At 40.3% G+C, this 20,529-nt stretch overlaps 8 protein-coding genes across 8 annotated transcripts; 7 read left to right on the top strand and 1 right to left on the bottom strand. All coding sequences in view use genetic code 12, as the record gives it.

Moving 5' to 3' along the window:
* Positions 1 to 478: 478 nt before the first annotated feature.
* On the top strand, positions 479 to 3,179 carry PICST_84038 (predicted protein). The gene has a single exon (XM_001384865.1). It carries the CDS (start codon positions 593 to 595, stop codon positions 3,008 to 3,010), a length of 2,418 nt encoding a protein of 805 aa, XP_001384902.2. The 5' UTR covers positions 479 to 592; the 3' UTR covers positions 3,011 to 3,179.
* Positions 3,180 to 4,819: 1,640 nt separating this feature from the next.
* On the top strand, positions 4,820 to 6,775 carry PICST_65804 (predicted protein). The gene is made up of 2 exons (XM_001384866.1): positions 4,820 to 5,339; positions 5,553 to 6,775. The coding sequence occupies exons 1-2, from the start codon at positions 4,880 to 4,882 to the stop codon at positions 6,665 to 6,667; spliced, it is 1,575 nt and encodes a 524-aa protein (XP_001384903.1). The 5' UTR covers positions 4,820 to 4,879; the 3' UTR covers positions 6,668 to 6,775.
* A 272-nt stretch (positions 6,776 to 7,047) lies between these two features.
* On the top strand, positions 7,048 to 7,638 carry PICST_61112 (predicted protein; the record flags this gene model as incomplete). The annotated part of the gene is made up of 2 exons (XM_001384867.1): positions 7,048 to 7,243; positions 7,265 to 7,638. 2 exons carry the CDS (start codon positions 7,048 to 7,050, stop codon positions 7,636 to 7,638), a joined length of 570 nt encoding a protein of 189 aa, XP_001384904.2.
* A 417-nt stretch (positions 7,639 to 8,055) lies between these two features.
* Positions 8,056 to 8,964, top strand: PICST_6806 (66S preribosome component MAK16; the record flags this gene model as incomplete). The annotated part of the gene is made up of 1 exon (XM_001384868.1): positions 8,056 to 8,964. A coding segment is annotated over one exon (909 nt), but the record flags the coding sequence as incomplete, so codon positions are not given.
* Positions 8,965 to 11,477: 2,513 nt separating this feature from the next.
* RTA1 (putative transporter or flippase) lies at positions 11,478 to 13,344 on the top strand. The gene has a single exon (XM_001384869.1). It carries the CDS (start codon positions 11,645 to 11,647, stop codon positions 13,166 to 13,168), a length of 1,524 nt encoding a protein of 507 aa, XP_001384906.2. The 5' UTR covers positions 11,478 to 11,644; the 3' UTR covers positions 13,169 to 13,344.
* Positions 13,345 to 14,114: 770 nt separating this feature from the next.
* On the top strand, positions 14,115 to 15,473 carry RTA3 (putative transporter or flippase transmembrane protein; the record flags this gene model as incomplete). Its single annotated transcript, XM_001384870.1, has 1 exon — positions 14,115 to 15,473. One exon carries the CDS (start codon positions 14,115 to 14,117, stop codon positions 15,471 to 15,473), a length of 1,359 nt encoding a protein of 452 aa, XP_001384907.2.
* A 385-nt stretch (positions 15,474 to 15,858) lies between these two features.
* On the top strand, positions 15,859 to 17,451 carry HPD1 (4-hydroxyphenylpyruvate dioxygenase (4HPPD) (HPD) (HPPDase); the record flags this gene model as incomplete). The annotated part of the gene is made up of 1 exon (XM_001384871.1): positions 15,859 to 17,451. A coding segment is annotated over one exon (1,593 nt), but the record flags the coding sequence as incomplete, so codon positions are not given.
* A 179-nt stretch (positions 17,452 to 17,630) lies between these two features.
* Positions 17,631 to 18,788, bottom strand: EFH1 (basic helix-loop-helix transcription factor; the record flags this gene model as incomplete). Its single annotated transcript, XM_001385198.1, has 1 exon — positions 17,631 to 18,788. One exon carries the CDS (start codon positions 18,786 to 18,788, stop codon positions 17,631 to 17,633), a length of 1,158 nt encoding a protein of 385 aa, XP_001385235.2.
* Positions 18,789 to 20,529: the final 1,741 nt, after the last annotated feature.

Genomic DNA, 20,529 nt, shown 5'->3' on the forward strand with positions numbered 1-20,529 from the left:
TGAATAATTTCGAGTAATCTTATCGAATATATTTTTGCTCCACTTCTTGCGCTCTTTGGTTTCACTTAGCCAATTGTCCTCGACTTCTGCAATACCTCCCCCTGCCAAAGTTGGAGTCTGTGTACCGAGTTAGCCTATCAGCTCTCTCCACTAATCTGACCCCCACAAAATCGTCCACGAACCATTTCTTGAAGTGTAGACCAGATATATTGATACTATTGATTCACTAGATAGCTGCTACTGCTACTTACTGCGACATCCATACTACTATAGACTCGTACTACTAATCTATAAGCAATTGGAACTGACATTGTCCATATATAATTGTTCCCAGAGCCTTCTGCTTTCTTTCGCTATTCTCACTATTTGTCCCACTAAAAGTCTCTCACTAAATCCTCACTATTTTGGCTGAAATTGTGATCGACTCAGAAAAGCGAAAAGCCAACATACCAGAAAAAATCAACCACCAAATTATCAACAACCATCCACCAATTCCTTTTCTCTACACCCATAGAACGTCTCCTATTTACGGCAACACCACCGTATCACTTCCGTCCCGTCTATATCGTCCAGTTCTGTGTGTGTCTCCAAGATGATGAAAGGTTTCAAAAACAGACTAACGCGAAACAAGAACCAGACTACAAGCAAGAAATCCGACAAGAAGGTGGGAGACAAGGAGAAAGAAAAAGATCCTAAGAACGACAAAAAGTCACTGTCACCTTCCGCGTCGTCGTCGAATTCAAAGACGCTAACCACTTCTTCATCGTCTTCGTCGTTGAAATCCAACTCGCCATCTCCTTCCCGAAACAACAGCGGAGGCTCGGTCAAGTCTGGAAGCTCCAACACTTCCAATACGCCATCGTCGCAACCCGTAGGAAACTCTTCTTCACCTCAACCGCTGCCTATCAAACCGTCGATGACTCTGATGTCTCTGACTACTCAGTCTATGACTCTGATGAATCTGGTTACGCTGGCCGATTCTCCCAAAATAGTCATCAGCAATTCTGACTATGATGCTCCCATTGGTACTGGTACCATAACATCACCTCCCACCATCATAACTCCCAACGCGACAGTCCCCGTAACTCCCACTCCCACGTCGCCCATTACTTCGCATGCCCACAATATTGCATCCATATCGTCGCCTACTTCCCCCTTTGAAGGTAAAGTTCAACACAGCCAACTGGCCCAGATCCATCCTTACCAATTGAACCCAAACATCCCTTCGCCAACCAAAGAGGCTATTGATATAGATCTAATAGTCACGCCTAAGAGACATTCGTCGTCCAGATTCGAGCCCCTGACCTCAGACAAATACCAGGAAATCGTCAAACTTCCTAACTTTGACGAGGTCTTGCCTGAAGACCAGATCCAGCTCTTCGTCCAGAAGATCGACCAATGCAACATTATGTTCGACTTTGGTGATCCCACATACGATTTGCGAGGAAAGGAGATCAAACGCATCACATTGCAAGAGTTGATTTCTTTTATTTCCAATAACAGATTCACCTATACGGATGAAATGTACAAACATGTAGTGTCCATGTTCAAGAAGAACTTGTTCAGACCCATACCTCCACCGGTTAACCCCATTGGAGACCTTTATGATCCCGATGAAGATGAGCCTGTGAGCGAATTGGCCTGGCCACATATGCAAGCAATCTACGAATTTTTCTTGCGTTTCATCGAGCTGCCTGATTTCCAGCACCAGATCGCTAAGCAGTACATTGACCATGAGTTTATCTTGCGAATCTTGGAATTGTTTGACAGCGAAGACCCCAGAGAAAGAGATTGTTTGAAAACGACCTTGCATCGTATCTACGGGAAGTTCTTGAGCTTAAGAAGCTTTATCAGGAAGTCCATCAACAATGTTTTCTTGCAGTTTGTCTACGAGACAGAGAGATTTAATGGAATTGGTGAACTTTTGGAGATCTTGGGATCAATTATAAATGGGTTTGCCTTACCATTGAAGGAAGAACATAAGATATTTTTAGTCAGGGTCTTGCTTCCGTTGCATAAGGTCAAGAGTTTGTCCTTGTACCATCCACAATTGGCGTATTGTATAGTTCAATTCTTAGAGAAGGACCCTACTTTGACTGAAGATGTGATCATGGGTTTGTTGAGATACTGGCCCAAGATCAATAGTCCTAAAGAAGTTATGTTCTTAAATGAGATCGAAGACATTTTTGAAGTCATGGAACCTAACGAATTCTTGAAGATTCAGATTCCATTGTTTGCCCAATTATCAAAGTGTATTTCTTCTCCCCATTTCCAGGTTAGCGAAAAGGTATTGTGCTACTGGTCTAATGAATACTTCTTAACGTTGATTACTGAGAATGCCGAAGTGGTTTTACCAATCATTTTTGCTTCGCTCTATGAGTTAACCAATGCGACCCAACCAGGTATAGAAAATGGAATCATGCAACAGAAGTTGTTGGAGCACCCAGAAGCGACAACCGACGCCAACGGTAACTTAATCGACAACGGTTTAGTACTCCAGGACTTGAGCCAAGGAATTATCCCAAGTTCCAATGACCCAAACCATCCACATTACAATCTACTTCAAATTCACGGCGCCGTAGATCCACAGCATCACAACCATCAAGACGTGAATGGAAACGTGATATCTGAAGAAGAATACTACGATTCATTCTCGTCTATGCAAGCAGGCAGTGGACACAACCCCTTGGGAGAAGACTACGGTGGATATGAAGATGGTGGAAACATGCTTCAGCACAACTCTGCTACGTCCAACTGGAACAGAAGCATTCATTCATTAGCATTTGGTGCATTAAAAGTATTCATGGATCACAACCCTATCTTGTACGACCACTGTACAATGTTATACCACCAGTCGTTAGAAGAACAGAAACAGAGAGAAGTCGCCAGAAAAGAAGGGTGGAAGAGAATAGAGGAATACGTCAAGTCCGTCAAAGAAAAGCAAGGATTGGACCAACTGTCCACAGCCCACAGTAACAGAAGCACAGGAAACGAAATGAGCATATCTTGACCTTTCTCCTCTCTAGACACTTTTGACAAATCTTTGTTGATAATTTACAGTTATATTTATGTTTTGTTTCCACCTATAGTTTGCATTTTAGGTTTTCCATTTGCGCTAAGTAAATTACTTATATTGCCGAGAGTCATTCCTTATATAGTTCTAATGTATGGCCGCAAAGAGTAGAAAAAGTAAATTGTTGGTTTGGCTGTCTGAACCATCCAGCACTGATCAACATCTGTTGCCGTTCCTTCTACAATGGATTTCTACAGCCCTAGTTAAATTGCAAGTCACGTGAGTGTAACAGAAATCTATAGACAGATCTGAAAAGTTTTTCATTACTTTTATTTTTGTTGATTATTCTTTTCTTAACAAAAAGTAATAATGTCATAGAGTAGCAAAAACTCTACATTCTACTCGTATGTATAAGACTATCCATTCATTCTTCTTTCGATCAGTTAATTATTCCTTCATGATTTTCCACATATTAGATGATGATTCTACCAAATCGAACATTTATGAACAAAGTTTTATATCTGTTGTGAGAGTAAATCCTATAGAACCGCTACTCTGACTTTTTATGGAGAACAGAAGAATGAAACAACAGTTTAATTTGAAAGCTAGTACTAACATCAATTCGGCTACGTAATTTCGTCCACTCTTTTATATCAGTTCAAGGTCTAACTGGTTTGGATCTCACTCAACTCTATTTGGCATGATTCAAAAGTGTAGTATTTTTCAAGTGCTAAACTAGTAGACTTTTCTCTATTATTATAGATTGTTACTAATTCTTTATCTCATTGACTTCAAGTTGACCTCTCACCAGGCAATGGGATATCAGGTGAGTTCGACTTGATTAACTAGACCGTCTTGAAGTTTTACAAAATCGCCTCCACCTCTTTTACGTGGGGCATTGTTTCTATAATTATTATTTACTCTGAGATATTTCGAACTTCTCCGCTTCATAATGTCACTTGACAATTTTGCAACCTGTTGTATTCGGGAACAAGCAATGACAGAACCCCTATTTGTGTAAATAGACATCACTCTCATATTTTCTAGCTATAGCGGAGTAGACTATTTTATGGAAATGTACTATCGCAGTAGCCATTCTAGTATGCTTATACACTGAGGAAAGATAAATGGAAACCCGAAAGGGAACAACTTGGTTCCGCGGTTGTCATTGCACGGTAGCTCCAAACTTGAGCAGAATCTAATGTTATTTCGAGAACGTTTCTTACGTTTCGCTTCTTAAGCTGGTGATTCTCTGGAGATCATGGCGTCCGCGGAGGTGCCGAACATGTAGTGAAAAATTCCGTACAGTGCACAAACACACCATAGAATCAATAGAGTCAATCTTAAGATAACAGGTGTAGCTACCCAAAAGACTACTACAACGATAGGGATACCACACGTACTGTTACTAGGAGTGATAAATAAAATATGTATCAGAAATGTGAAAACAACAAAGTGTAGTGTGAATTACTCTATGATCAAGGTGCAAAACTAAGAAATAGCATTATTTTGTGAACTAACTAACAATGTAAGGTATCTCCTTATCAAAACAAGACCAACAATGATAATAGCAAGTGTCGTGCAATCTTTACACGTTTCAGCTATCAGGAACAGCCCAGCCGCCCCAGATGCCTTAACTATGGCTATAGCGTTAGTAAAATCTGAAAAATTTTGCATCTCATCAGAACGAGTCAAAAATTTTTTTGCGATTTTTTTTTGCGAGATGTTTACTAATATAAAAGCTTATAAATTCCTGTCAATTTTTCACTTTTAACGTTTTCTTTTTTGGCAAAGTTTGCCCCTTTGGACATATACCATATTCTTGTAGGAACCAACTTTTACAGTATAATCAATCTCAAATCCACAATGTCTGCTCAAATCTTGGATGCCACCAAAGCCACTTCCTACTTGAAAGAGTACCCAAAGAAGGACGGTTTGACCATCAAGCAATTGATTGACTCAGCCAACTTCGGTGGTTTGACCTACAACGATTTCTTGATCTTGCCAGGTTTGATCAACTTCCCATCTTCTGCTGTCTCCTTGGAAACTAAGTTGACTAAGAAGATTTCCATCAAGTCTCCATTTGTGTCTTCTCCTATGGACACTGTCACTGAAGAAAGCATGGCCATCCACATGGCCCTTTTGGGTGGTATTGGTATTATCCACCACAACTGTACACCTGAGGAACAGGCTGAGATGGTCAGAAAGGTCAAGAAATACGAAAACGGTTTCATTAACGATCCTGTCGTTATTAAGCCAGACGTCACTGTTGGTGAAGTCAGAGCCATGAAGGAACGTTTGGGTTTCACTTCCTTCCCAGTTACTGGTATGTTTACTTAAGATTTATTCACTATTCATGTGAAGTGCTGTCTCCAGTTTTCTCTTCTTTTTCTGATGATTTTCTTAAATCTAATAACTTTCGTTCTACCGAATTACATCAAACGATGTTGAGGAGACTTATTTTTCTGATATTTATTGCATCGTAAGACTTGGAGATTGGCAATTTTAACTTCTGTTCAAATTACTAACATTAACATAGAAAACGGTAAAGTTGGTGGAAAATTGCTCGGTATTGTCACTTCTCGTGATGTTCAATTCCACGAAGACAGTTCGAGTCCAGTTTCTGAAGTTATGACCAAAGACTTGACTGTTGGTAAGCAAGGCATTGAATTGGTTGAAGGTAACGAATTGTTGAGAGCCTCTAAGAAGGGTAAGTTGCCAATTGTTGACTCCGATGGCAACTTGGTTTCTTTGATTTCCAGAACCGATTTGCAAAAGAACCAAAACTATCCAGATGCTTCTAAGTCCTTCCACTCTAAGCAGTTGTTGTGTGGTGCTGCTATCGGTACCATTGAAGCTGACAGAGAAAGATTGGACAAGTTGGTTGAAGCTGGCTTGGATGTTGTCGTCTTGGACTCTTCTAATGGTACCTCTGTTTTCCAAATTGACATGCTCAAGTGGATCAAGAACAAGTACCCAGACTTGCAAGTCATTGCCGGTAACGTTGTCACCAGAGAACAAGCTGCCATCTTAATTGAGGCTGGTGCCGATGCCTTAAGAATTGGTATGGGTTCTGGTTCTATCTGTATCACCCAAGAAGTCATGGCATGTGGTAGACCACAAGGTACTGCTGTTTACAACGTCACCGAGTTTGCAAACAAGTTCGGTGTTCCATGTATTGCTGACGGTGGTATTGGTAATATTGGTCACATCACCAAGGCTTTGGCTTTAGGTGCTTCCACTGTCATGATGGGTGGTTTGTTGGCTGGTACTGCCGAGACTCCAGGTGACTACTACTACAGAGATGGTAAGAGATTGAAGACTTACAGAGGTATGGGTTCTATTGATGCTATGCAACAGACCAACACCAACGCCAATGCTTCTACCTCGAGATACTTCTCTGAATCCGACAAGGTCTTGGTTGCTCAGGGTGTTTCTGGTGCTGTTGTCGACAAGGGTTCTGTGACCAAGTTTGTTCCATACTTGTTCAACGGTTTGCAACACTCTTTGCAAGACATTGGTGTCCAATCCTTGGGTGAAATGAGAACCAAGGTCGACAACTACGAAATCGCATTTGAGTTCAGAACTGCTTCTGCTCAATTCGAAGGTGGTGTCCACGGCTTGCACTCCTATGAAAAGAGATTACACAACTAAGTTATGTAGGCTTATTAGGTAGTTTTCTCTTTTATTTTGTCATATGTGCTATAGAAAAATTAGTACCCATTGTACTTTAGTTAATAATCAGATGATTTCATGTTATAGAATGTACTGCTGTAGGAATGTGGAGATATACTATTCTACAAAGATTCAGTCAACAAAAAAAGTTACTTGGTCTTTCAATCTCTACTGTCTTACGGATTCCTAGTGGAAAATGGGGCTATCAGACAACTAGGAGTCTAATTAGTTATGTAGTTCTTTACTATGTACAATCTTAACTATGTGATTTGGGGAGTGCACATCTCTGACCATAAAAAGATATCTATTCTTACATTTCAGAAATACACTTGCTATCCTCTCTTACCAAACAGCAAAACATGAGCAGCTACTTGAATTATAACAGATACCAACAACCAACCAAACAGGACCAGAATGCCAACACCAACCTCGACCAGGATTTGTCCAATTCTCGATCTTCGAAATATCAGACTAATCAGTTGGAAGTGAAAAAGTACCTTAAGGCTACGTTAAGTCCACATCACCCGCAGCTTTTTCAGTCAAAGTTTAGCAACGGTGCCGATACAAACTACATAGATAATGTTGATCTTATGGATATCCTTCATGACGGCGAAGTTTTGTGCAAATTGGGAGCATTACTACCTTCAAGCAAAGTCCCTAACAATCCCTGTGCTTCCAAATTCAAGAATTCCAAGATGCCGTTCATCCAGATGGAAAATATTCTGTTTTTCCTCAAGATATGTGAAGCTATAGGATTGCCTCATGACGAAATTTTCCAGACCATTGATTTGTATGAAGCTAAAGACCCTTACCAGGTGATTATCACACTTATGTCATTTTCCAGACTTGCCAATAGCATCGATTCAAACGTTTTTTCAACAGTTATTGGCCCAAAGCCAGTCAAAGTAAAACCAACAGTACCGGTGAAACCATTCAAGTTGAGATCCTGAAACTTCAACTCGAGGAGCCAATGACTATCATGTCGTTGGTCATAGTGTAAAATTAACTATGGTATAGCATATAAGACACAATATAGAGGAGGGGCACCCTGTGCAGGCCTCGAATTTTTTTTGTTCTTCCTCATCTCTGTAACTGAAAAATTTCTAGAGTGTAAGATTTCTATTTTGCTGTAGTTCAAGGTCACCAACTTATTAGTGCTTCAGTGGGAGAGAACGCGTTTATAATACGATACAGAACAACCCACTACCTGACTATTCTATCATCGATCTTTATAATTATTAGAGAACATCAACTCTACCAAAGATCACCTTTTGCATACCACACTTTCATTCAATTTTTCGTACTTCAAATCTATCTTCTAGATTTCGAAAATCCTTTCTTAGCATAAATTTTATACAAACAGCATAATGTCTGACGAAGTCATCTGGCAGGTTATAAATCAGCAGTTCTGCGCCTTCAAGTTGAAGACCGACAAGGGTCAAAATTTCTGCAGAAACGAATACAACGTCAGTGGTTTGTGTTCGAGACAGTCATGCCCTTTGGCCAATGCCAGATATGCAACCGTCAAGAACATCGGAGGTAAGCTCTATCTTTACATGAAGACTGCCGAGAGAGCACACATGCCATCGAGAATGTGGGAAAGAATAAGATTGTCCAAGAACTACAACAAGGCATTATCTCAAATAGATAGCCATTTGCAATACTGGCAGAAGTTCTTGGTCCACAAGTGCAAGCAGAGATTAACCAGATTGACTCAAGTTGCTATAACAGAAAGAAGGTTGGCATTGCAAGATGAAGAAAGACACTACGTTGGTGTCAAGCATAAGGTCAAGAGAAGAGAAGAAAACAGAGAAAGGAAGGCACTTGCCGCTGCCAGAATCGAGAAGGCTATTGAAAAGGAATTATTGGACAGATTAAAGAGCGGTGCTTATGGCGACAAGCCACTTAACGTAGACGAAGGCTTGTGGAAGAAGGTATTGGGTAAGGTCGATGAAGTTGAACAAGAAGAAGAATTCGACGTTGAAGACGACTTTGAATTAGAAAGTGGAGACGAAGACGAAAGCGATGTTGGCGAAGTTGAATACGTCGAGGACGATGGAGACGACGAATTGGTTGACTTGGAAGACTTGGAAAGATGGTTGGACGACTCTTCAGCCAGCGAAGACGAAGAAGAATCTGACGACGAATCTGATGACGATGATAAGTCTGGTAAGCGTAAGAGTGACTCAGACAGTAAGGCCAAGGCTAAGAAGAGAAGAAGAGCTAGAGTTGAAATTGAATACGAACAAGAGACAGACAACCTTCAGACCAACATTGTCTCCTAGAGAAATTTCCCGCATCACGAATAGATATATCGAAACTAGCATGTACAATACAGTATTACAATAGTGAAATTGTAGAAAAGTTGGCTTTTTGTGCGAATATATTCTGTAGGTTGTGTTAGCCAAGAAGGTGAGCTGATCAAACAGATGGAATAGATAACGTCTGCAGTAGAGAATATTCGAGAATTAGAAAATAAGACAAAAGCACAAGTTAGCAATGTCATTTTAAGGGGTGATGCTAAAGCTAAATACTTCATTGTTGTCCAGTGAATGTGGTGCGAATGCCTCTTCTCTCACAATTATGAGAATTTTGATGAAGTTTGTGAAAAATGTCATAGATTAGATTAGATTAGATTAGAAAGGCACTTTTTTTCAGCAAAGAGTCCATTTCAAAAGCATTGGGAACGGCCCTTTTGATGATGCTGATAAACACCGAGTTGAATTGAGACTGAGTAGAATTGAAAATAAGGAAAATCCATCCAACCCCAAAAATCAATTACCCATAGCCTTGCCATAGGAAGATTGAATGTCCGAGAGCGGCAGAACCAAAACATCAACATCATTCAAATCAACACCAACAGCAATCCAGTTTCTTACAGTTACATCTAAAGATAAAGATAGCAGTATGAACACTGCCACTCGACTTGCATTTGCACCCAAGTCTATTTTTGTGTGCGTTGATAACCGCTCCAAGCCGGTCCAAACAAACACATGAAACAGAGGCCGCATTTGAGTGGGCCCGAAACTGCAGAAGATGCATTTCTCGACTTGTACAGATTCACTCAGCCTCACAGCGTAGCTTCTTTGCTTGCATCTTCTAGTAAGCCGAATATCTCCTCCGCGCAGTCCAAGCGAGTTTGCTGGTGAAATCATTGCGGCAGGACAAGCCAAATTGTCCGTTAACTCCACCATCCCTTCTATTTTAAGAATACGAATATCGTCTACGAGTTCCCACGCGTGGTCTGGACTCCTACGGCGGTGTTGATAATTATGGGACCATTCGGAGCGTGACGCCAACTGCTCTGTTGCCGTGGCTTGCAATATGGGGAAATTTGATTAAGCTTTTTAAATCTATTTTCCTGGAGCATATTTGAAAAGGTTTGAACAATGGCACCAAAGCCGAACTTCTCCCAAGGGATAATGACGATATGGTGTGGTTTGCTTTGGGATCAGCCGGAACAATTCCAGGTGTAAATTTCTCGTGTTGAGTCTCTCTCATTAGTATCGGAAGTGTAGCCGGAGCTCCGACTGTCGGGGTTGGATTTAAGAACGAGCGCTCAGCCTAATTTCTGAGATTTCGATTGCGCCGAATTAGAACGGGTTTACGATTAGTGGCCGTGGTTGCGCCTCTCATGTCCCTCAAAATGCGGATTTATAGAGTAAACTCCTGCATTCTGTACTTTATTTGAGTGCAGATTTGACATTGTGGGTGCAAATCTTTAAAATGGAAGAAAATAATAATTGAATTACATCACGGTAGAAGATGGCTTCGGAAAGATTGTACCATATATCTGATCCGGTGAATGAAGAGAGAATCTCAGAAATCGAAAGCATCCTTTCCAAATACGTTGAAGTTAAGAGTTTTCTGTCAAATTCTAGTACAAGTTGGTGGTGCTTTCGAGCTATAGTGTACAAGTTTTACTGACTTTTCTGATCTACAGTTGATAAATAGAGCTATGGAATAACGAACATAATTAGAAGTGGTCTCTTGTAGGTCGTCAGAATTGTACCTGTTGCTTCTCATCGATATCTCATTATTATATATTTGATCTTGAATAGCGCAATTGGGAATGCAGCGAACATTTGGATAGTGTATGGAGAAAAATTATCAGCCATTTGCAATCTTGCCTTCCACTCCAAAATAGAAAAGCTATGCTTTTCGTGTACTTATCTAGATATACGTAGAAGCAGTGACGGAACGAGTGCAAGGACCGCAGTTGCCCGTTACAATTATATGACACAGGTGGCTTTTTATACCAATTATTATACCAACCAGACGGTTTATACAAAAAACTTCAAAGAAGCGATACACTGCCAGCTCCAAAACCAGTAATGGTGGCTGAGCTGGACGGTTCAAGCGCTTAGTAATTGAGTTTTGTGACAACTTGCTAATTATACAGAGTCCCATTCAGGAGCCGTTTACGACTACATTTACACATCCGGAGTTTTAAATAAGTCTGCTCTTCCGTTCCGACAGCTTCTATGCAAGGCTGAGCTAGATACTGGTTCAATTACGTCGGTGCATTGTGAAAAGAGGGCTATCGCCCTTGAAACCTGTCTCTCTAAAACTGGCAATATTTTCTTTGCAGGACTTAGCAGGAGATAACAGTTTCTCCGGCTCTTGTCGTGTATGCAAAAGAGGCTTCGCACATTCCGCATTATTTTTAAATCAAGAGTTGGATGCGATTTCTGCAAATCTTTTTATATATAATGAGGTCGATGCCGTCGAGATCCACAAGTTTCAATTATGGAGTTTGCCTAACCAGAACGAATTCCTTGGTACTATTACCCTATCTTGCAACAACACCTGTATCCAACTAGATAACTAGAGGCTACTGAAGACACCATCCTTATTTTGTCATTTAGCATATTCTCAGATCGACTCGATTTTCAATACTGCTAATACTTTTTCACTTCGAATTTCTTCCCATAGATTTATCCTACACACCTCGGAATGTCACAATTCTTCCCCGATGGACTTCTCACGAGTCTTCCAACGAAGACGACGCTTCTATCCGTAAACCCGACCAAAAGCGCAGCCTTATTGAGCAAACTCACATCAGCTACTGCAGCCATTGCTACCAAGCACGGAAAGGGAGGCGTGCAAGCCACCCGTGCACTTATAGGAGCTCAAGCTTCTTTGGCTATCATCAGTGCTGAAGGAGTTATTGCTACAGCTACCGACCTGTCTGTATTGGCAGAAGCTACTGATGCTATTTTCAGAGCTACAGTTAACTTACAAGAACTTGCATGGGACATGAATGTCTACGATATCAGGCGGTTGGATCGTGGAGGTAACATTTTTTACTTGGTGATCTTTGCTTTGACAGCTTTTTTTACCTGTTTCATGTGCATTAAGTCAAGATACCATTGGTACAATGTTGCTTTCTCCGGAGGGTTGTTATTGGAATTTATTGGGTTCCTCGGTAGAGTCTTGTCGTTTACTGATATGACAGACAGCAACTTTTTCATCATGCAATTGGTCTGTTTAACAATTGCTCCAGCATTTCTTATGGGTGGAATTTACTTTTTGTTTGCTCAATTGGTAGCTATCCACGGCCGTAAATTTTCACTTCTTAAGCCCATGTGGTATTCTTATTTGTTTATTGGCTGTGATATTTTGTCGTTAGTAATCCAGTCAGCGGGCGGTGCCCAAGCTTCCTATGCTAGTAACAATGGTACCGATGCAACACCAGGTACCAGAGTTATGATTGCCGGTATCGGATTTCAAGTAGCTGCCATGTCCGTGTTCATGGTATTCTGGGGTTTCTTCCTTGTTAGATTGTATTTCAAGAGAGACCATCGTCACAACGATGTCGAAGAGGTCGATGAAAAGACTGCCGAAGTTGAGCCTGTGCTCCACAAGAAGTCGTTCAAGAACTTTTTAATTTTGCATTTGAATGGCAAGAAAGCTCAACAATTCAAGAGTTCTTACTTGGAGCAATTTTATAACCCCAGATACGCTGAAATCAGACAAAGAAAACTCTACAATTGGTTCCCCTTGGTTATATCCGCGTCTGTTATCGTGATCTACATCAGATGTGTTTACAGAGTGGTTGAGTTGGCCCAAGGGTTCAGTGGATACTTGATTACTCACGAAGTCTACCTCTTTGTCCTTGACGCCATGATGATTTCTATCGTCGCTTTGTTGTTCATGGTGTTCCACCCATACTTTGTATTGGGACCTGAAGTTACAGTGACCGTCAAGTCGATCAAGAATAACGAGGATGAAGAGCCACATCAGGACTCATCTGAAGTCGAAGAAGAAGGAGTAGGAGTAGGAGAAGGAGAAGGAGAAGTCACCGAGCCTAAAATTCAAGACCAGGAGGGGACCGTGACCGTAACGGTAAGCAACGAAGCCCTCAACGATAAACAAGGGACACGAGAAGAAACTGCAACACGAGAAGATACCCAAGAAGGTAGCTACTCAGAACAGTCCTTAGAGAATCCATTTCAGAAACCCACAGAAAACTGGTAAATAGAAGGGCGCTTTAGTAGTTGTGTCATTGACATTTGACGGTATCTACTGTTTTCCTATAACTATTCGCTAGAAGGTATTTACTGACTACTATGGTGTGCTATGGAACATCCTAAACCACCTACTCTTTGTTTTTTACTAGTACTTTCAAATTAAATATACACTACAAATCCGAATCAAAGAGACTAAATTGTATAGTGGTACAGATTTCCTTTCACTGACTTCATTATCTTCATCATCGTGGTCGGTTCGTATCTAATCCTTCCTTTCCTACACAATAATTCGCTTACGAAATCGCATTGTCGTAGTGAATTTTAGTGTTCGGATGCGGAACTGCTTGCAGCATCGTGTGGCTCCCGAAACCCGTCATGGCGAGGCTCCAAGACTTTCTTGCAATGGACGGGGACTCTACCCTTTCTGAACATACACACCTCCTTTGATTTATGGAGAATTACCTCCCGATTGATAGACCGCTCTGTTTGTTTCTCTCCAAACTAAGCTACCACTCAAGCTCTATCTATTTTGATAAGCTTGTGAGACTCCATACTTTCTGACTTTGTGAAAGACAAAAGTTTTCCGTAGCGAATTAATAAGGCGGAGTTGTGCTTATTATTGCGTTCAACTGAGGAATAGAATTTCCATTGCACAAAGAGCCAGGCTATATAAGAAAGTCATCATCCACATTATTGTACAAACTAAACAACATCGCCGCAGCAACAACATAGCTATCTATACATTCTCTGCTCTTCGGAATAGTTGATTTTTAGCCTTGTATCGAGTGAATTCGCATCTCGTATTTAGAAGGCTTTTTTCACCTAGAATTTCATAAATATATCGACTCGATCTTGTGATTTACAGTTGTCCATCCCATAACCATCCACTAATATCCCACTATTGGTTAAACCATAGCTCTTGATCTCATAACTTGTCACACTACGTTCTTGCCATGTCGCTTCTCGAGCTAGCACTATCGTCATGGACTCCGTCGGATATTCCTACTCGGACAACTCTTCTGAGCATTGACCCAACTCATTCTTCCAGCTTGATCTCTTTATACACTTCTGCCATAGCCAGGGCCATGACGGAAAAGGACTATGTCGAGCTCAGAGAACTTTCGCAAACTATCCGTGGAGCTCAGGCTTCGCTTACAATCATCGCAGCTGAGGAAGTTTTAGCTACAGCAACAAATGAGGCTGTACAAGCAAAGGCTACCGAAGCTATCTTTGACGCTACTTTGAACTTGAAAGCTCTTGAATGGGACAATAACTTGTACGCTTTGACGTTAAACAGACCAGCAAACATCATCTACTTGGTTGTTTTCGCTATCTGCTTCTTTTATACTATAGCCATGCTCTGGAAGTCGCGCTATCACTGGTACAACATCACTTTCTTTGCTGGTTTAGGTTTAGAATTTGCCGGTTTCTTAGGTAGGGTTCTTTCGTTTTCCGACGATACAAACATGAACTTTTACTTGTTGCAATACGTTTCTTTGACAATAGCCCCAGCGTTCCTAATGGGAGGGATATACTTCTTGTTTGCCCAAGTTGTGGTAATCCATGGTCGAGAGTACTCTATTTTGAAACCTATGTGGTATTCGTACTTGTTCATTGCCTGTGATGTCTTGTCTTTGCTTATTCAAGCTGGTGGTGGTGGTTCTGCTTCTATAGCATCCAAGAACCACCAGGATACAAGACCAGGTACCAATACCATGATTGCTGGTATTGCTTTCCAGGTCGTGGCCATGTCCATCTTCTTGGGCTTTTGGTTTGAATTCCTTCAAAGGGTCTACTTTAAAAATGCTAAACTAGAACCCACAGAATATCCATTGGCTAAAAGATCGGTAAAGAACTTCTTGAAGTTGTTGTTCAACGTGAAATCCGTAAGACAATATAGACAGGAGCATTTGGATCCACACTACAACCCCAAGTACAAGTCTATTCGTGAAAAGCAATTTTTCCAGTTCTTTCCCTTAGCCATGACCTTAGCTGTTGTTGCCATTTACATCAGATGTGTTTATAGAGTTGTTGAGTTGGCCCAGGGTTTCCGTGGTTACTTGATTCTTCACGAAGTGTATTTGATGGTTTTGGATGCCTTAATGATCGCAATCACAGGAATCATTTTCATACCTTTCCACCCTGTTTGGGCCATAGGTTCGAAGAATGTTGTGAGATTGGCTCACATCAAGAAGAATGTCGACGAGAAAGGTTCTGATTTGGAAGAACAGACCGATCCAGATTCGTATGTAGAAGAGGAAGATTTCAGTGCGGGTAACACGAACTTCCCTTCAACGGATGAAACGAAATAGTTGTTTCGTTTATTTTTATCTATAAGAATGTATTTACTAGGCTCATATAGACATTAACCACATATGCAATGCTAATTAATTTGGAGATTTGGATGAATACAGAATTGACCCATTGTTCAAAAAAATACGGTTGCAAAACCAATAAACAATTCCGAGCATTTTGTGGAACCACAAAAACAATGGGACAACAGTTGCAAAATTGATTTTCTTTTTTACGCTAATTGCTTTCACGGAAATCATAACTTGATTCAGCTTTGCTAGTAGAAGTACAATGCCTTCTGTTGAGTTTCCTTTTGGACTATCTCGCAAATTGCTGTATTCTTCAGAATCGGCCTCCAGTCCTACTAATTCTGAATCTAGTGATCTTAGCGCTGAGGAAGACGAACTACTTAAAGAACTTCCATTTTTGCCAACTTCTCTGGACCCCATAACTGAACCCGATATTGATGAATTACTTCTGGATGGTCATGTGAATTCTAAATATCCAACTGATGGGTTTATCAAGTTTTTCTCGCTTAAGATCTGCAGTTCCAACGCAAAACAGATGTCCAAATATCTACAACTTGCAATGGATTTCAAGGAGATCGCCTACAAAGGTTTAGAGAATGATTCTCGTTTGGTGGGAGCCCACGTCATTAGAAACGGGGATGTCACTCTTGAAATTGTCAATACTTTGGAAACTGTGGAAGATGACAATGTTTTAAAATTCCCCTATTTTGAAAAGGACTTGAAGCAATTTCCCCAGCTTAATGAACTGAAATATTTGAGAGATTTCAAAATCACCACCAACGACCTAGTATTTGATTTTGTCAATAGCAGAATTGAAAGTTTTTCTGTTAGTCCAAATGCTCATTACTTCAGAAGAAAGCTTTACAATAAAATTGTCTCTTCTCGTGCTTTTAGGAATAATATGTTTGACTACAACAACCTTATCCTCAATGTCATCAACAATTCGGAGGTAATTTACAATGACATAATGGAATGTACATTGATTCAGAAGTTCCTTAAAACTCATGGTGAAGGAGTCATGGATATTAGTTTTCTTGTTGAAGATGTCATAACCATTTTCGATAAGGCAGTTGCCGCTGGAGCTGGTATTATTCGGTTGCCAAAGATCATTAGCGATTGTAACGGTTCCGTTAGGTTGGGAACAATCAGTATTCCCAAGACTGATATTCAGCACACCTTGATAGAGAATATCGATTATACGGGACCATTCTTACCTAATTACTCTGAGTCAGTGACCCAATACAACTCCAAATACTATGATCAGATGCAAAATATTCCAACAGTTAGTTTCCAATGCATCGATCACTGTGTAGAGAACTATTCTTGGAACCAAATGATGGCACAAGCAAAACTCTATGCATCTCTATTTGGATTTCACAAGTATTGGTCTGCTGATGATCATGATATAGCTACTGACAACACTGCTCTCAGATCAATCGTCATGGCATCCGGAAACGGGAAGATAAAGATGCCTATCAATGAGCCCGTGAAGTCAAAAATGAGAGGTCAAATTGAAGAATTCCATGATTTCAATGGCGGCCCAGGTGTTCAACATATTGCATTGAGAACCAATGATATAATTGATACCGTGTGTGCCTTATTGGCTAGAGGAATTGAATTTAATACTGCTTCGGACAAATATTACACGAATTTGGAACGCCTTCTTAGAGAAGATGACGTTGCATTATTTGAGGATTTTGATACTCTCAGAAAGTTGAATATCTTGGTTGATTATGACATTTCTACCAGAAATAAAAAGACAGGGATTTGTAACTACCTACTACAGATCTTTACAAAACCATTACACGATCGGCCAACGCTTTTCATTGAAATTATTCAGAGACATCATCACAATGGATTTGGAAAGGGAACTTTTAAGGGTCTTTTCGAAACTATCGAAGAGCAACAGCGAATCAGAGGAACTCTTGTACAAGTAGACGAAGATGATGATTCGCAACAAAGTACATAGCTATAGTGACTACAATTAAAATAAACTATAATTTAATATTAAACCTATGAATACAGCAAATAAGAAAAGAATTAGACCTATAACAAATAAAATCGTTTTATAATACACTACTTCTTCGGTCTGGAATCATAACCAGCCAGTGGTATTTCGGGGTGGTCATTTGGCTCCCCAACTTCACCTCAAGATTCATAGCAGTCAGTGCGAAAGGAATTTTGATTCTTCAAAGCGTCTGACGAGTTGAATACCATGGGTGTGGTGGTTCTAATTGGTCCCTTTTCATCAATGGTGCCAGGACTTGTGGATTGTATGGGACTGCCAACCGGGGTTTTGACGATCTGATTACCCTCTGTTGAAATCTTCAATTTGTAACCTTTAGTCTTGTAAAAGGTCTTAATGTCCTTGACAAAGAGTGGGTGCAATGCTTCATCAACTCCTTCGTTTCTAGCAATTTCGAATGCTCTGTCGAAAGGAATCCAGACCCCTTTGAGGTTCATGGATCCTACCTTGACAACGTTGCGGGTCTTTTCCGTCTTGAGAATACCATCCCTTTTACCTCGAGTCATCCCTATTACATTCAACAATTTTGTACCATTGACAAAGTTAGTATCTTCTCTTCTAGAAACTAAGACACCTCTTGCTCTCACCTGGTAGCATATAGTCTTTTCGTCCTCCCAGAAGACAGTAGCAATTTTCGGCTTTGCAACGTCTGGATATTCTTGGACAGTACTAGAAGAGGATGAATTTCTTGAGTGTGAGATTTTCAGTGAAGAGTTGGTTGTAGTTGAAGTATTTGAGTTAGAGTGGTTATGGAGCGGTTTGGGATATGTTGAAGGGGCCATCATATGGGTATGTTGGGCTTGGTAGGGATTTTGCAATCCAAGCGGCTGTTGCTGCTGTTGATAAAATTGTTGTTGTTGCTGTTGGAATACAGAAGGATAAACATGCAGATGCTGATCATGTTGTGATTGAATTATACTTTGTTGCTGAATAGGCACAGATAGCTGTTCAGCTGACCCCTGTTGTCCGCCAGAGGAAGTACCTTGAGTAAGGTTGGTTAGCGGAAGAGATGGACTAATAGTGTTCAAGTTATTTCCATAGTCGTTGTTAGTGTAGTATTCATTTTGTTGGACTGCTTGATAATTCGGCGGTAATGGAATATAAGGTTCGTTTAGCATGTAAGACTTTGGTCGGGAATGTTGTATTTGGTGAGGAAGTTGTTGAAGAATATGGATTTCCGAGTGGGTATTGTTTTGTGACTGAGGTAATAAATTCTGTTCTGAAGCAGTTGTGCCAGTGAACTCTTGATTGTACAAGTTTGCCTGACTAGGTGTTGACATAATTTCATTCATTTAATAAAAGAGAAGTAAATATTTAGATGGCGGGAAAGGGTAAAATTCAGTAAGGGAATACAGTAGTTGAAAATTTTCAAAGTTCGATTTGACCGCCCACTAGGAAATTAGGACAATATATACTTAATTTTTTGAGTTGCTAACACATAGATATGACAATCTTCAAGCCTAGGGTTCAATGAATAGAAGGCGTTTAGCCATGAAACTTTCAGATTCTGGAAAAATAAATAAAGTTCATTAACCAAGGGCAATTCCGCTTAGCCATCTAATGCCAGCTAGATACCAATATAGTAGAAGGAATTCCCTTTCTTGGATTCTAGGGAGCCGGAGTCTGGAATTCGTATTTTTCTGCAATACAAGACTTAATGAATTTTCCACGTTAAGAAATAATTAATCGCTTATTAGGATATTAAATTAGATGATGCTGAAGGTTATGGCGGATAGCACAACCGACTTACTAGTAGGGTGAATGTGAAAATTGGTCAACCCTGAATTCTAGTACTTGCCTTGGTTGCATAGAACAGAACAGGAAGACAATGGGACTCTATAGCGTCGAAGACATCATAAATCCACTTGTTGCCTAAAACAATTGTTGATCCAGAAAATAATGCTAAAAATCAAAAATATGGCCGGTTCGCAAGTATGTTCATGCAAGATCATGTCAAAGGACCATAGCAGCAACATGAGATAAAAAGGCACGAAAAAAAGAATTTCAGCTTGGCTATCACCAGTAAATCAGTACAACTAACTGATCCTCTTGTCGTATTGTCTACATTAGATGGTTTCTAATAGAAACCTGTCAGAATAATGTTGTTCCGTCGACCTTAGAGGATGTTTATTTTTGCTTTCTTTTAGTTGCAAAATTGTTCGCGTTACTAATTTATATAACAATATTTCAAAACTTACCCTTGGAAAAATTTAGAGGAAGTATTTTTCAATCTTAAAGAGCTCGCATCACGTTATTGCAATGGGCTAGTCTTTCTCATATAGAAAATAGTAATATTATCCAAAGAGGCGTGGTTGTAGCTCGTTGCTGGATCAAAATTACTTTGTTCGCACTAGACCCAAACAAGGAATATTTGCAGCAACTCGCGTTGACATGCTTCATTTTGCAGGACAGGAATTGCAGCCATTCTGTAGCTTGCAACGAGCTTGAAAACAGGAAAGAATACCTCTATAGTTGGACACAGTCAAACAGAAACAATAGTGCCATAATTTGTGGGGCCCGAGTCAATTTGTGTGAGTATGTGGAAATACGAGACCTGCTTCTGGAAAGACCCTTATTATGCAATAGGCTGAAGTGACTGTATCCACACATAGAGAGAAGAACCTTATTAATCCAAAGAGCGTAGATGAAATGTGTTATCTTAACCAGAGAAGACAAAATGGAACTAAGAAATAGCGGGGAATGACAGAATCATGCCTTGGACAATAAAGATAAAAACAATTCAATAATTTCTAGACCTTTAGAAGCTCACCATCTCGAATGAGGGCAGACTTCAGCATCTGAGATCGGGTTTACCCGTTCCTTCCCGAAGATCAGAGCATGCTGAAATAGTCGATTTAACCCCATTTTGGTAATTTCTTCACAGATACTACTTTCGATGGATAAGCAGATGGGAGTAAGGGGTTTAGATTCATCCTCGGTGTGAGGTGCAGAAAAGAAACGAGAATTGTACTGAAATTCACTGCAAAGCACAGGTTCAAATTTTTACGGTGGAATTTAAAG

This window comes from Scheffersomyces stipitis, chromosome 5 (assembly GCF_000209165.1).
Source record: "Scheffersomyces stipitis CBS 6054 chromosome 5, complete sequence".
NCBI lineage: Eukaryota > Fungi > Ascomycota > Pichiomycetes > Serinales > Debaryomycetaceae > Scheffersomyces > Scheffersomyces stipitis.